Source organism: Galendromus occidentalis, unplaced genomic scaffold (assembly GCF_000255335.2).
Source record: "Galendromus occidentalis unplaced genomic scaffold, Mocc_1.1 scf7180000076543, whole genome shotgun sequence".
Classification (NCBI taxonomy): Eukaryota; Metazoa; Arthropoda; class Arachnida; order Mesostigmata; family Phytoseiidae; genus Galendromus; species Galendromus occidentalis.
Window position 1 is genome coordinate 649,511 of NW_003804532.1, and position 14,018 is coordinate 663,528.

General features: G+C 50.2%; 1 protein-coding gene across 1 annotated transcript; it reads right to left on the reverse strand.

Annotated features, from left to right (window-relative positions):
• Nucleotides 1-345: 345 nt before the first annotated feature.
• Nucleotides 346-3,235, reverse strand: LOC100908678 (cytochrome P450 3A9). Its single transcript, XM_003739483.2, has 9 exons — nt 3,156-3,235; nt 2,761-3,010; nt 2,539-2,664; nt 2,040-2,280; nt 1,774-1,901; nt 1,473-1,639; nt 1,106-1,306; nt 752-911; nt 346-601 (listed from the first exon to the last, which is right to left on the reverse strand). The coding sequence occupies exons 1-9, from the start codon at nt 3,206-3,208 to the stop codon at nt 374-376; spliced, it is 1,554 nt and encodes a 517-aa protein (XP_003739531.2). The 5' UTR covers nt 3,209-3,235; the 3' UTR covers nt 346-373.
• Nucleotides 3,236-14,018: the final 10,783 nt, after the last annotated feature.

Below are 14,018 nucleotides of genomic sequence, written 5' to 3' on the forward strand. Positions count from 1 at the left end.
GACTTTTCATCTGATCGGTCCCTTAGCTTGCGCACAGCTCACGCGAGGTAACGCTCAGCGTCGCCTTCGGGGCACTGGCGTTACCATATCTGGCTAACAGAATCGATGGACATGGATTCCCGAGTTTCCTTTCACACGAATTCTTCATCAGTAGCTATTTCCAAGCAATAATAATTGGCCTCACGGAACAAGGTAAAGAATTGTGTTCCACCAGCTTCTGAGGGAGAACATGGGATTTTTTCCGATCTGAAGTCAGACTATGCCGGTAGCCATGGATGCATTCATCGTTCGGTACGCTTCGTATCATTGAGTTTCTGCTACAGCGGTCTAAGTACTTGAGAGATATTCTTCTGGCGATGTAGTGAGTTTTGTTTTATATCGGAACGAGCTTGACATGAATTCCCTCCCCAGGCACGATTAATACAAATGCTCTGTCCGTCAATTTGAGCGGCCCGCGATGTTTCTCAGCGACGAGATGAAAGTCGTATTTTAGCACTATTCTGGCGATAAGCTGCTTCATTTGCATCAGCGCGAATCGATTCCCGATGCACGACCGTTTGCCTGCCCCAAAAGGCAGATAGGCAAGCGAAGGGGTCTGATTCTGGAATGATTGGGTTTCCTAGATATGAGTGGGCCAGGCTGGGCCGAGAGTTCAGCGGCAGTCCATCGCTCCACGGAGTCTCGTCTGACGAGGAAAACTTAGATTCTCTATCTGATGATCATTCCCCTCTCTGGGAGCCTTGAGCCTCACCTTTCGATCAGGGCTGAAACGCTCTGGGTCGAATTTCTCCGGTTCAGGAAAGTTCTTCGGGTCTCGGTGGATGTGGAAGGCTGGGAAAAGAACATCAACTCCAGCCGGTATCTTGATGCCCTTGTACTCGTAATCCCTGATGGTTGCGCGACCCAAGAATCTGCGCAAAGCGAGCTGTTAAGCCTGATGTCATTTGAGCATTCATTTTAAGTTATCAGGTCTTTAGAAGCTCGAATGATTCTATCCGATGATGATATCGGGTTGTCTCGCATGGAAGCTCAATGTGCGCAGCATGTTGATCTAGCCTTGGGAGATTTCAATCCTTTGGGAACGCTAGTTTTCGATCGGATTTACCCGTTGGCGGTCGGATAGAGTCGCAGCCCCTCGTTGATAACCATGTCGAGGTAGCGATGGTTCATCACAAAATCATAGCTGAGCTCATATCCAGTTTCTTCCAGACTTTTCTGAAGATTATGACGAAGGCGCGCTCGAATCTCTGGCTCTCTAGCCAAGCTGTATATGAGGAAGCTCAGGGCAGAACTCGTAGTTTCGAAGCTGAAATGTCACAAACGCATCTGAGTCGTTTTATTTTCGAGTTCTGCCTGTTTCCAAGTTATCCCGATGCTGACGAGACGGATGGTGTTGCCCTGTGCCACTTCTCCCCGACCGGATGATTCCGCAGGCCGCCAACACCCTGCGATGATCGCGTCGGAGAACTCACGCTGCTAGAAAGAAAAGGAGGCAGTTTCCGACCACTTCATTCCTTGAGAGTTTGAAACCGAGATGTCTATGGAACTTCCGGGAGTCCATCGTTTCGCGTCTGGCTCCATTGATCAAATTCTGCATGAAATCGACCCATTCGGTCTCTGACTGCGGTCCTCCCGGAATCTGCAAGCAATTTGAGCCGTATACCGCATGGCCATGTGTCAATGTGAGATCTGCCTCGCAGTCCGATGGAGGATTATTCCGAGATTGGCTCATATCACTTCGGGGCAATCTTTTGGGTTGTCCTTGGGCGCTACCTTTCTTGAAGAATTTCTCAAATCAGTCAATTGTTCCATGTAGTTTGACATCGCATCCTGGGGGTGCTCGACTAGCCCCATGGCTCGCAGTTTCCGAAAGAGAAATTGTCCCACCGGTCTCAGGCATACTGGGGGTTCCGAGATTTCGGCATCTTAGAAGATCGGTCGTACAACGGAAAGATAATAGCCATCGTGAGCATCCACGCGTTTCACACTATTTCGGCAAACTCAGAAATCCAGTCCTGTGGCGGGGAACTCATACGCACGCGCTACTGGACTCAGCCAATGTGAGCCCCAGAGGTCTATCGATCTCTCGGCGGCGATTTGGAATTTCGGGGGCGATCCGAAAGGGTTCTCCTGCACATTGGTCGCGACACTGAAAGCTGCTCGCGCTATGTTGTCCAAAGTGAGACGACGTATCAGAGGGTAGACGTCGATTGAGTTCAAGGGAGCAACTTCCAGGTTTTCCATGAAAACATCCATGCACTTGGTCAAGCGTGTAAACATCTGTGAAGGAGACGGAATCTGTGATCTGGGAATAAGATCGATGATTAATTCCTCGAACGACTTCCATTGCTCGTTACCCGAGCACCCTTCATTTATGGAAGTTGTTTTTTCTGTGTTCCCTTCCGGAACGATTGACGTTTGTCGGAAGCGGGAGTAGACGCAGATCCCCCTCCGATTCGTTCTTACAAATAGTAATGAATTTCATCGGAAAATCCGTATCTCGCTCTTTTGTTGTGACATCCGTTGCAGACTACCCACCTCCCTCAAGTTGACGGTGCTGAAGCTTGGCGTCATGAAATTCCGAATTCGCTCCCATCGATCGTCATTTGTGAAGAGCAGATGAGCTCCGATCATAGGATGCGCCGCTTCGAGTGGGGAGTTGTTCTGCAAGCGGTCATATATCATGGAGGGCCTCGAGCTAGCAGGAAGGAGATCTCTTGGACCATTTTCAGCCGAAGTCGGTCGCGAAAAACTACGCACCGCTCTGTTTTTGAAGTTCTGGAAATCTTTGATCAGGATCTGCTTCGCCAAGTCAAGGTTTTTCGATATAACAAATGGTTGAGTGCCGTAGTAGAAGCCAATCGTATCGGACTTATACTCTTTGAACCATTTTTCGAATAGAATCAGGCATCCATGACGCTTCATCTCGAAGTAGCTACCGGAAATGATGTTTCCTCGGGGTCCGACATGCCCGGCTTTCCATAGAACTCGAAATAACTTCAGACGGCGCCTGCATCAGAAGAATTTGTGTTTTACCTTGTTCGGGGAGCCTCGTTCAATGGCTGCAGATGGGGAACTCTTCAAGGCACTCCTCACACGGATATTGCACTGTGGATTCATACAGTATAATTGAGATTCACGGAAAATTGACGAACCATATCGAATACGACAGGAGTACGAGCACGATTGCGACCAAGGAGGAGAGCATCGTGGATTGATGAGCGCTGTGCAGTAATGGCACAATGGTGGCCTCGGTATATGAACGCGTTCGCAAGGAGCGGGAACCTCGCTTACCGCGGCATAATCTGTTAATCTCATGAGGACTATGTGAGTATCATGACCATCATCTTTGGGCTCAGTAGCTCCGTTTGGGTGTTGGTGACGCAAGTATTCAACTTTGAGCCAGCGAACACAGAACATAGTGATGATGCTCCGCTCAAAGCGACTGTGAATCGTTTCAGGGGTTCCAAACTGGAGACTGACGAGTATGGTCCTCCTCGAAGCTCATTATTTTGCTCTTATGGCTTAATCGATAGTTCCAGCATATCCGACCCAGGTAGCGCCTCTCCGAAGCTGAGGTTCTCCCATGAGCTCGGGGCCATTAGTTTCCCGAGGCGCCCAGCGGAACTCTCGGTTCTCCAAAATTCTCATAAACTCGACTCGCATCATATTTGAGAAAAAAAATTGTGAACAGGAGTGATTTTCTGAACGTCTTTGAATGAAAGCTTGAACATGCGAATCTATAAGCTTGAGGAGGTGATTCTCATCGAATCCAGCCGAACCTTCGAAATCCAACAGGGGAGAACTGCTGGGATGTCGAAATCCAAAAATGAATGAAACGCTCTCAATAGAGCAACTTGACTGCATCAGCAAATACATCCCTCTCCGCAGAGGACTAATCGACGCATCAGTCGAGCCAGTGAATCCGTCATCGAGAGCGGGACGTCGAGGTGAGCCCACTGAGGTGAGCCGCGAACATTTCGGTTTTCTCTGAGCGTTCATTCTCTTCCTTGATAGCTTCATGAATTTCTGAAGGAGTATCTTTCCTTATACAGCAAAAGGAGTGCCCCGCTCCTTTTACAGTACGGAGTAGCTCCGTTTGAGGCCACTGAGAGCTCTTGACCCTGTCGAATGCGATTTATCCCCTGAAGCAGGGTTTCGAAAGAATCCACATCTCTCGCACTCCCATCAGCATTTTCAGACGTTTAGTCCAGTTTAAAATTCCCCACAGCCCTCGTTCGGTGCTCTTGGTGGGAATCCCCATCTAATAGTGGACTCTCGCAGTCACGCTGCGAAAGCCATTCTGGGATTAGGAATGCTATAATATTCTAGATGAATCGCAGAACCCAAATGAGTGTTCGGAATTCTCGCTGTCCGACAACTCGCTGTCTGATTGTCACAATATCAGGTGGAAGGGCCTCAAGGGGGTGTCGAACAACCAACCGTTGGTGAGACAACCCGTTGTCAAGCAGCGGCTCGGGTCTGAACAGTCTTGGGACAAGCCATTCGAGACTCGATGGAGCTACGGCAAGGTCCATCATTCTTCCATTAGTGGGCGTGCACAATAAACAGCACAAGAGCAGAGCATCGGCGGTCGGGTCTCCGACGGCTGATAGCTATCAGGCAATACAAAAAAGGCTGTGAGATTTATGCTTGATTCTCTGGCTTCGGTACGACGGATGACCTCTCAGTCTCGTCCATTCAGGTGTTAAGATTGTCGTGCAAGTTCAGAGGACAGTGGCGTGCGGACACCAACGTTGCGGCCCTTCATCTGGGCGACCATCTGAGAAACGAGTGGGAGAAAAAAGACCTGAATCCCAAGTCCGATCCAATGAATGAGTAGCATGGTCTGCGATTGCCAGTAGGATCGATTGGAAACTGAGCTCGGCTTTAGATTATTCAAGAGGTACGGATTAGGAATCGTCAATGGCGTTCTGGATCTTCGACCACCGGTCAGATCGTGTTCACAGCCGGAGCATTGAATTTGGGTGAATACCACTTTCTGTTACCTTCAGAAGGGCTCAATTCTGATATGGAACGATCTTCGATGGTCGGCTAGTGATGGATGATCGCATTCATCTCTCTATCCAAGAGCAAGAGGTCACCTGTATCTCCATGAATAATTTTTCATCTGCCAACTTCATTCAAAAACAAACCGTATTGCCGCGCACCGATTCATGCTCCGCTCCGAGCTTCCTCGGTCTGACCTTTTCTCCATTCGGAGAAGTGTCGGTGCTTGATCAGCGTTCTTGGCGCGGCATACACATAAGAGATGTTCGACGCCTTTCCGAGGCTGCACCGCAGCATCTCATACACGCGGAATCGGATGGACACTTCTGCTCTATTCGTCCTATGCCTCGTCACTGTTGAATGAGGGAATCGCTACCTGAAGAGAAGCGCGCGGGAGAATTTCGAAAATGCATTCGACTTCCCCGCGAGCATCCTAAGGATCCCACGGGAGATAATTTCCTAAGCGTCATCTTTGTGCCGAAGGAGTTTTCCTGCTAGCGCGAGACGCTTCTGAATGGAATCGGAGGGAAGCTGTACCTGGTCGGGAACGCCGCTCCACCAGTCCGAACGTGCGCTCCTAAATTGGGGAAAGTTCCGAGCCTAAGCCTTGGAATCTCGCCGAAGCCCAGCGGGCGATTCTTGCAGGTCTGCGATCAGAGGAGGCTGCGCCGCGTCGTCGAATTCGCAAGCTTGATTCCACGATTCAGGATGAGCTTGAACACGACCCTGATCCGTCTACTCAATAAGATATGCGGGATTCGAACTCGTTCCTGGCAGAAGATCGCGAACGACTCTTATGTAATGCAGAGCAAATATTTTCTGTCGCGGATTTTCGGAAGAACGACTGATGCGCTTTCCGCGGGGAATGGACGCTTGCCCTTAACCTCACGATCACCTGCAGTTCGGTCGACTGCTGGCTGGATAAAAGATGCCGAAGGTTCCTTGTCCGAATCAGTGATCTGTTTTCAATCGACATGAGAAGCTTCGTAAGTACCGGCCCCAGAAGAAAGAAACACAGAGATGTACTTAATTCTTTTAAACTCGCTTGGAGATTGACACGGTGTTCTCCCTAGGTCGTTCTCGCTGTTTTCGTGGCCGTCGCCCAGGCCGGAATCTTCGAGGGATCGAGCTCCGGTGGCTGGCAGCAACAATCCTCCTCAGGATGGGAGCAACAAGCCCCTTCGGGATGGCAGCAACAAGCCTCGGCGGGATGGCAGCCCGAGCAGCAGCAGCAACAGAAAATCATCATCATCAAACAGCAGGGTGGACACGGTAGAACCGGAGGTTCCCTTACCGTAGCTGGACCCACCCACGTGATCAAGACTATCCACAGAGTTCGCACAATCGATCAGGGAGGTAGGATCCTCTCCAAGAGCGGCGGATCTTCGGGAGGACAAGCCAAGATCCTGGTTGTCAAGGAGGTCAAAACCGCGCGAATCCAGCATGCTCCTCAGAATAACGGGTGGTCCCCCAAGCCTCAACAACGGACTATGGGCTGGGCTCAGCAGAGAGGAGGGTGGTGAGGGAAAAACTCAACGATACATGATCGAAGTCGGTGTAAATAAAGAAATCATGTTTCGCCTCTATGTTGAATCTTTCCCTTCTCCGGGTCGATCCGCCCCCTGCGACGGTGACAAAGCCGGCTCACCTCGGCTTATTTTATGTCTCTGTCTCTTTCCGGCTCTCATTGCAACGCGGTGGCATCAGTCTCATGGAATCGGTTCTAGCATAAGCCCGTGGTTACCTAGTTGATGGTACCCCTTCGATCCCTGCGCGATCTCTGAGAGAAGTAGCCGAGTGCTCACTTTGAACTGGTCGAATTCCGCTCGGGTTGACTGGAGGGTACACAAAATCTGCCTGTCGTGATGCGCTCTCTCGTTCGGCTATGGCTTGGCCTTTGTTACACATAGTACACACACTGCCTGCTCTCCCCAGAATCAGTACCGCATGTTTTCATCAGGCTTCTCGAAATCAGGCCTGGGTCGGTGAATGGCGAAGTCCATGATTAACTCCTCGGTGTAGAGGACGGCAGGAAATTATCGCCGATAGAGCTCCAGAGTTAATAATAATAATAATCTTGAAACTATGGTGACTTCGTCGGACTGATCTTGAGAGTCTTTTATTCGAATATCGGTTACCTTACAATTCAATGAACATGAAACAATATTCGGAGAGATGCCGTCCTTTGCGCTTCAATACAGATTCCTCTGCAACTCCCTGCGCTACCCACTACGAACTTCCGTGTCTTGGCTCGGCTAACGCGGAGCATCTCTCAGGAGGTGATCACTGGGTTGCGATTATCTGAAAGAATGATTCCATTGTGGAGACCAACATGGAACGATGGGAAATCGAAAATCGTAGGAAAATGAACGTAAGCGAAGGAGTGAAGGACACTCTGGGATTGTATGTTTATCAGAGCGGGCTTCAGATCGGACTCAACCAGTCCTGGACATACTCAATCTGTTCTGTGATGATAACTGCTCCGCGGGTCGATAGCATTGGTCCGCTGATCCGACGAAAGCACGACACCATCATCGAAAGCTTCGTCCACAAAGTCAGCTTCAGGTTGTATCCAACCGTTTGTCTTCCAATCGAGATGTCCGAAAGTGCTGGCCTCGTCGAAAACTACAGAACCGTCGTAATATTTCTCGCGTTGCCTACGAGCTCTCAGGCGAGATCGATGCAGCCGTTCGAATAGCGTCAAGTGATCGCCGAAAATGATACGATGTTGCCGATTCCCAAAAGCTTTCAAAGCCTCCCAGCCGGGGAGATTCATACGCTGTCTCCAGCCAGACCGGAGAGGAGCATGGAAACTCGAAACTCCGGTCGGGAAAGCATCTGACCATTCGCTAGGCTCCGCAAGTTGATTCCAGTAGCCAGAGAAGGAGTTTTGAACGGATTCGACCGATATGACGCAGACCGCGAGCATGAGCTGGAATCCGAATGTCTCGGGTGATTAATCGGAGTAAACACTCGATACTCGAGGGAGTACAGGATTGAACATTTCAGAATGCAGGCCAAGTTTGGATGAATTCTCTATCGCATTGAGAGATCCGATGATAGTCTCAAATGAGTCGATTGTGATGATGGAAGACCCGAGGTTAGAAGTACTCGAGAAGCCATAGATATGTACGCAAGAAGAATACACGGAATAGATGGTTCCGGACCGAGACGGGGCAGGGTGACTTGAACATCCAAGATAAAGTCTATCATTGGGATTTACGCTTGAGACAAACTCACATGGATCTCCATGTAGCTCCTTGGCGATCGGGAACTGGTGTCCCGATGCAGAATGCTGACGAGTTTTATCGAAGAGCTCGCGGTCCAGTCCCAGATTGCCGAGGGAGAACGAAATTCCAAAGAGGAAGTGAATTCGATTGGATCTATTCAGTTTGACCGGTCTCCGATAATTTGAAAAAGAATAAGTCATGGAGCGTCAGACAGGAGAATCATTGGACTACCAAAACTAATTGGGTGGTTAAAGGCAGCGCTTCAAGTCTCGGCTCCGAGCCGAGCAATCGTTTACCCTTTAGCACCGGATGAATTCGCAATTCCTTAATTCCCCAGGAACATTCGGAATGCGGAACTCGTGCATCGCTAAATCAGAGAGGCCCTGCCTAAAGAACTCCCTTTCCTTGAAAAACTTCCGAATCTTAGGGTAAATATAAGCCTGGTGGGATGTCAACAGACCTACTTGAAACGCTGACCATCGGAAGAAAATGCGACGTTCGGTAAGTAAAGACACCGAAAGAGTATTCCGTGAAGAGGCGATCGAATCCGACAAAGGTTCCCCCACAGGTCCTCCTGCTTGTCTACATCGTTTGCGTTCGAGCTGGAATCTTGCACGAGCCGTCCAGAGGCTTCCGACCACAACGACTGATTCCCCGGAATTGGAACCTTCGCGCCAATCAAGGGGATTTTTTCACTCCTTCGCCATTCCAGAAGGCATCTCAACGAGTACCGAGTGTTGGAGAAAGCTCGCCATTTGTATCCGGAGGATGGATCCCGCGGAGCTTCTCAGGCACTCCGGATCGTCTGTCATCTGGCGGGGCGACGGGAGTTCGCCTTACATTCGGTGGGACTGAGGATCTTCCGACGGGCTTCGACGGGAACCGGAGCCCCCATCGGCTCTCCGGAATTATGGGCCCCCAAACATTTTCCGGGGAGGCGGAAGCTGCTCTGGCACAATGGCAATCGCATGGCCAACAGTCTGCGCCGATCTCAGAGCGAACCGTCGGTGCTGGTTGTTACCCACAGGCAATACAAGAAACGCGGTGTGAGCCAGCGACACTGGCAGTGGAGGACGACGACGCGAGTGCTCCTCAAGTGTCGCATCAACAGCTGAAGTTCCCCAGTGCACTCCAGCAACCCAAAAATCCCGCAGAATGGTACCAGAAAGCTTTCGCTGATATCGAGAGGAGAGGAAAACGCCGCGAGCACCCGATAGAGTCTCGGAGTCGATCGCCCTCCGCAAAAAGCCAGAGAGGAGTTTCTTTTGACGGTTGGCTCCAGCCTCCGACAGAACGGAGGAGCTCGGGAACACTGCATGAACAATACTTCTTGGGAGCTGGACGATGAGGGGACTACCGTAGCATGGGGAGCTCTCCCCATTTGGGAGAGGGGAACAAGGTTGGAAATATAAGGAAATCCCGCGGGCCTCGAGTACTTCTCACCTCGTAGCAATTACATATACGTTTCTGCCTAGAATTCATATTTTTTTCATATGTCGGAATGCCGTCGCTCTCGACAGGACAGTGGAATCGGTAGTCGTCTTCAGAACAATCAAAGAAGCAACGCTCTGGGTAGGATGAGGCACAGAATGCCTTCCGAGATATGCTTGAGAGGAGCACAGGATTATAGCACAATAGTTCCTAATAAAAGCTCCGAAACCGTGCACGCCACCAAGTATTCCTGAGAGGCATGTGATCACATCGTTCTTACACTATCCATGAAGATTATTATTCATCAAGACTGAAACTTGCGGTGTTTCGGAGATACTGACTGCATTCGGCGGGCCGGATCTTCTGATGAGTCACCTGGAAACAGGTTCCGAATCCCGTGCTGCGGGAACTCATGCGTTCTGCCGTATCCCATCACGCGACCTTTGAAGCCCTACATGGTTGCGCAACCGATGTTTCGCGGATTTCAATAACCTCGCAGCAATTATCCGTTTCTGTCGAAAATCCCCATTTTTTCATAGAAATGTCGTTGTTCCAATCGAAGTGAACTTTCCGCAGTAATGAAACAGCCGATAAGGATATTTGCCACGCTAGCCTGCACGGTTCACGCTTTGTCTGATTGTGAGGAATCCGAAACAGAATATGTCGAAACATCGGTGCGTTCGGGGGACCGCTACACAAACAGCGGCGCCGGAACAACTCTTATCTTGGAAATCCCGGTGCGAGGAATTTTCTTTGCGGGCGTAAGCTTGTGCGACCCATCTTCTCTGCTCTCTCCCCGCTCTGTTCCGGAAAATTCCCCGTCAGCTTCCAGAGGATTTCCCAATTTGGCGAGGCTCGGTAACTGGTGGGGCGATTTTAGAGGGTTTTTGAATGTGTCTCCGGAATCAAGTCACGGGTTCTCAAGAAGCCGCGACGCGTTTGGCAGCCGCACGGGGATTCCAATGACCTGCGGGGAATTCATAAAAGTCGTCCCAGTCCTCAAACTCATCCAATCTCGCAGATACCGGTCGCTTTATCCGACCTGCACGTTAGTTGTCGGGCCGTTTCGAGTTCGGAACCCGGGGTCGCGACCGCCGTCGGTACTTCCTATCGATGAGAATCGGAGGACAGCGAGGAGAATCCGGCTGCTTTCTCGTCGGCATTGCCTGAGATGGGAATTGAGTCTCAGCACCTGCGGCAGATGTGGAGTGATGAGTGCAATGAGCTGTCACCGGAAATTCCGATAATTTCGAATGCGATCGATCAAAATGCAACAACCCGCCGGAGATTTCTTCGAGAATTGTTCCAGAAATCTCACGTCTATTTGATCATCCAGTTCGAAAGCGCCGCCCCGTGAGGGTGTCGCCTGGGGCAGAGCGTACCACAGCCCCATCTTCCTCCCTCGGCTGTCTTCTCTCTCCGTATTCCTCCAAATACTTGCCGTGTGCTTCGTGTTCCGTGCCTCGGGTCATTGGGGCATTTCAGTCTCTGATTCTATAATACATTGATTCTCTATGAGGCTTTTCCGCGCCGGCTTCGTGGATCCCGAGCCTTCCCGTCGTTTTGGACGGCCTGCGGCCAGAAGATATGATCGTGGAGTTTTTGTCGTCCGCTGTTCCACGATATCGTCTCAGACCATCCGCTCAAGCGGTATTGTCTTGGCGGGCGCTCTATGAAACATTACGACACAGCAGTAAAAATCAGGTCCGTCGAGCTATTGGGAATGACAACGTCTCGAGCGCTCCTGATTGCGATCGCATTGATTTCGTTAGATTTGCATTCCCTGCCGACGCCTTACACCGAACTGAACATTGCCCCGCTCTCGGAAATCCCCAGCGGTGGGACCAAGGCTATTCGGAGCGAAACGACCTTCGTGGGTTCCTCTGCAGGAATGACAGGGATCGATCCATTTGGAAGCACTAAAAGCAGCAGACGGTATCGGCGGCAAAAATGACCCCAGCCTCTCAGGTCTCGGGAAGCAAAGCTCCTTCTCAATTCCAAGCCCCCACATGTGACGTAGATTTCTAGTATATTCGTCCCCCTTGAAATCTGACTAAGAGAAAATACATGTTCCCTTTTCGCGTGGTATAGCTCTGCTCATTGTTTTTTTCTTCTGAAACCGAAACTCGACCGTTATATTTATTGCCTTTCTCTTCACCTTGAGACGGTACTGAACAGATGTGTATGCTAGATTAGTGATTCGCTGTGACAATACGCCGCGAATATCTGTCGGGACCCACCGTTAGGCTGCAACGGGGTGTTCTTGAATTTCGTCTCATTCGTCGTCGAAAACGAGACAATAGCGGCCCGAAACATCCCTGAGGTTACGGCTGAGAAAATTTTAAGTCATTTCGTAACGCTGGTACGGATGAATACTCCTCTCCTATCAAAAACTATAAGTATCTCTGTTCGGGACGTGCGCTCTACCATTTGTGACATCAGAAATTCTGCGGAGCTCGAGAGTTTGAAAATGCGCAAAAACTTTTTGGTGCTTGGCTTTTCGTTCGTGGCTATCATAGCGCTCAGCATAGGATGTGCTTCAGCAGGAAAGACGAAACTTGGCGCCTACCTCATCGGAGGATATCTTTTTCATAAGTGGGTGAAAGGACTCGCTCACAGTGGATACTCCAAACAATATCCTCGATACAGTTACACCACTCTCAATCATTATGGTGGAGGGAACTTCGGCGGCCCGTATTCCGCGGGCTATCCCTCACAGTACGGGGGCTTTGCCGATTGGACTCCTATGGATTGGAATGTTGGAGGCTATTGGTGATTCTTCGCAATGAGATGTCTCGTCGTGCTGACGGGGAATAAAAAAGCCGTGAAAGTTTTCGTTTGTGTTCAATCAATCGTGTGGAATCTCTCCGAACGACAGAGCTGTATCCGGGAAGTGAGTCTTCTCTGACATGTGTGAATGATAAATGAATCGCCATCCGTGACGAGGATTGGTCTATTGGTGACACTCGTGAATTCGGATACTGACTTCGGCATACAGGCTTCTATTACGCGCTTCGTATAGCTAGGGAGGAGGGAGAATTTCAGTTGATGACTCCGGGGATTTTTGATTCAACGCTCGAAGACGATCCCTCTCGCTCATCAGGAGGGGCTCAGTTCTGAGAAGCGGCAGCAAATCGCGTCATCCTCCACCGGAATGTTTCACGTGACCCTGCCCAATCTGTCCCTCAGGATCCCGTGGAAATTCTCCTTTCGCAACTGTTGTTTCTTGGAGGGTAGCCGAGAAACTCCATGCTCACCTTCCTATATGAACCCGCTCTCTGAGTTGAGTGAGTATGAGAGCCCAGTGACGACTTAGCTGTGTTTATCTACACAGCAGGGATCGTATGATTATGATCGTGATTTCCATTAGAACCGATACCAAAGAATCTCCTGCTAGGTGGGATTGCTTGATTTTTTTCTTCTTAACCCTTCTGAGCGTCTTGAAGTATTTTCTGCTGCGAGATGCTCCTCATTCTTTTTTGATCGATCCACGTGTTGTCTCTGTACAGGAATTCCCGGTGAGGGACTGGATGGAACTCCTTCGCCTCTTGCACAGCTCTTTCCGCGAGTGCATTCCCTCTCGGGTAATACGGGCTACTCGTGATATGATTGATGCCGTGTTTCTTCATCTTGGAGGTGAAGTCGAAGCTTCTGGAACAGGGACCGTTGTCTGATTCGACGCATCCTGGCAGGCTGAAAACTTTAGAAGATTCCCAAAATTGCCTCCAGTGCGTGTTTTGTTCCCCGAGTTCGAAGCGGGTTTATCTCCCGATAGAAGCTATAGGCTTTCGGTGACAATGAGGAACGCGCGTCCCGCGTGCTCCAGTAGGTCCATGTAAACAATTTGCCTCTGCAGCTCGGGAATCCCGCTCACTAGCATGGGGAGCTTCGGATTAGCCACTCGATGCTTCTTCGCATCTCGCCACGTTGTCCTCCATCTCAGCCGTCATCGCCGGCCAGTAAAAAGATCCTCTTGGCCTTAATTTCATTTTCGCCTACATCAGTCGGTCCGCTCTCATGAACAGGCCGTTCTCCACCTGGATCTCGTTCCGGAAGGTCCAATAGGTTCGCGCCTCCTTAGGAACATCCTTTCCTTCTTCCGGCCACCTCTCGAGCCACATTTTCGACAGCGCTCTGAGTTCTCCGTCTTCTTCAGATAGCGCCCGGTATACCGTCAGACGCCGATCTTCGACTGGGAGCCTTCGTACTGAACCAATTGTTGGCTCACAGTAAATTATCTTGTCTGACGGGTTCCTCGAAAGGTAGTCTGCGAAAACAAGTTCGCTACCCTTTCGGTAAACGACTTCGATGTCATAAAAGGGTCGACGTCCCCCCCCCAAAATTATT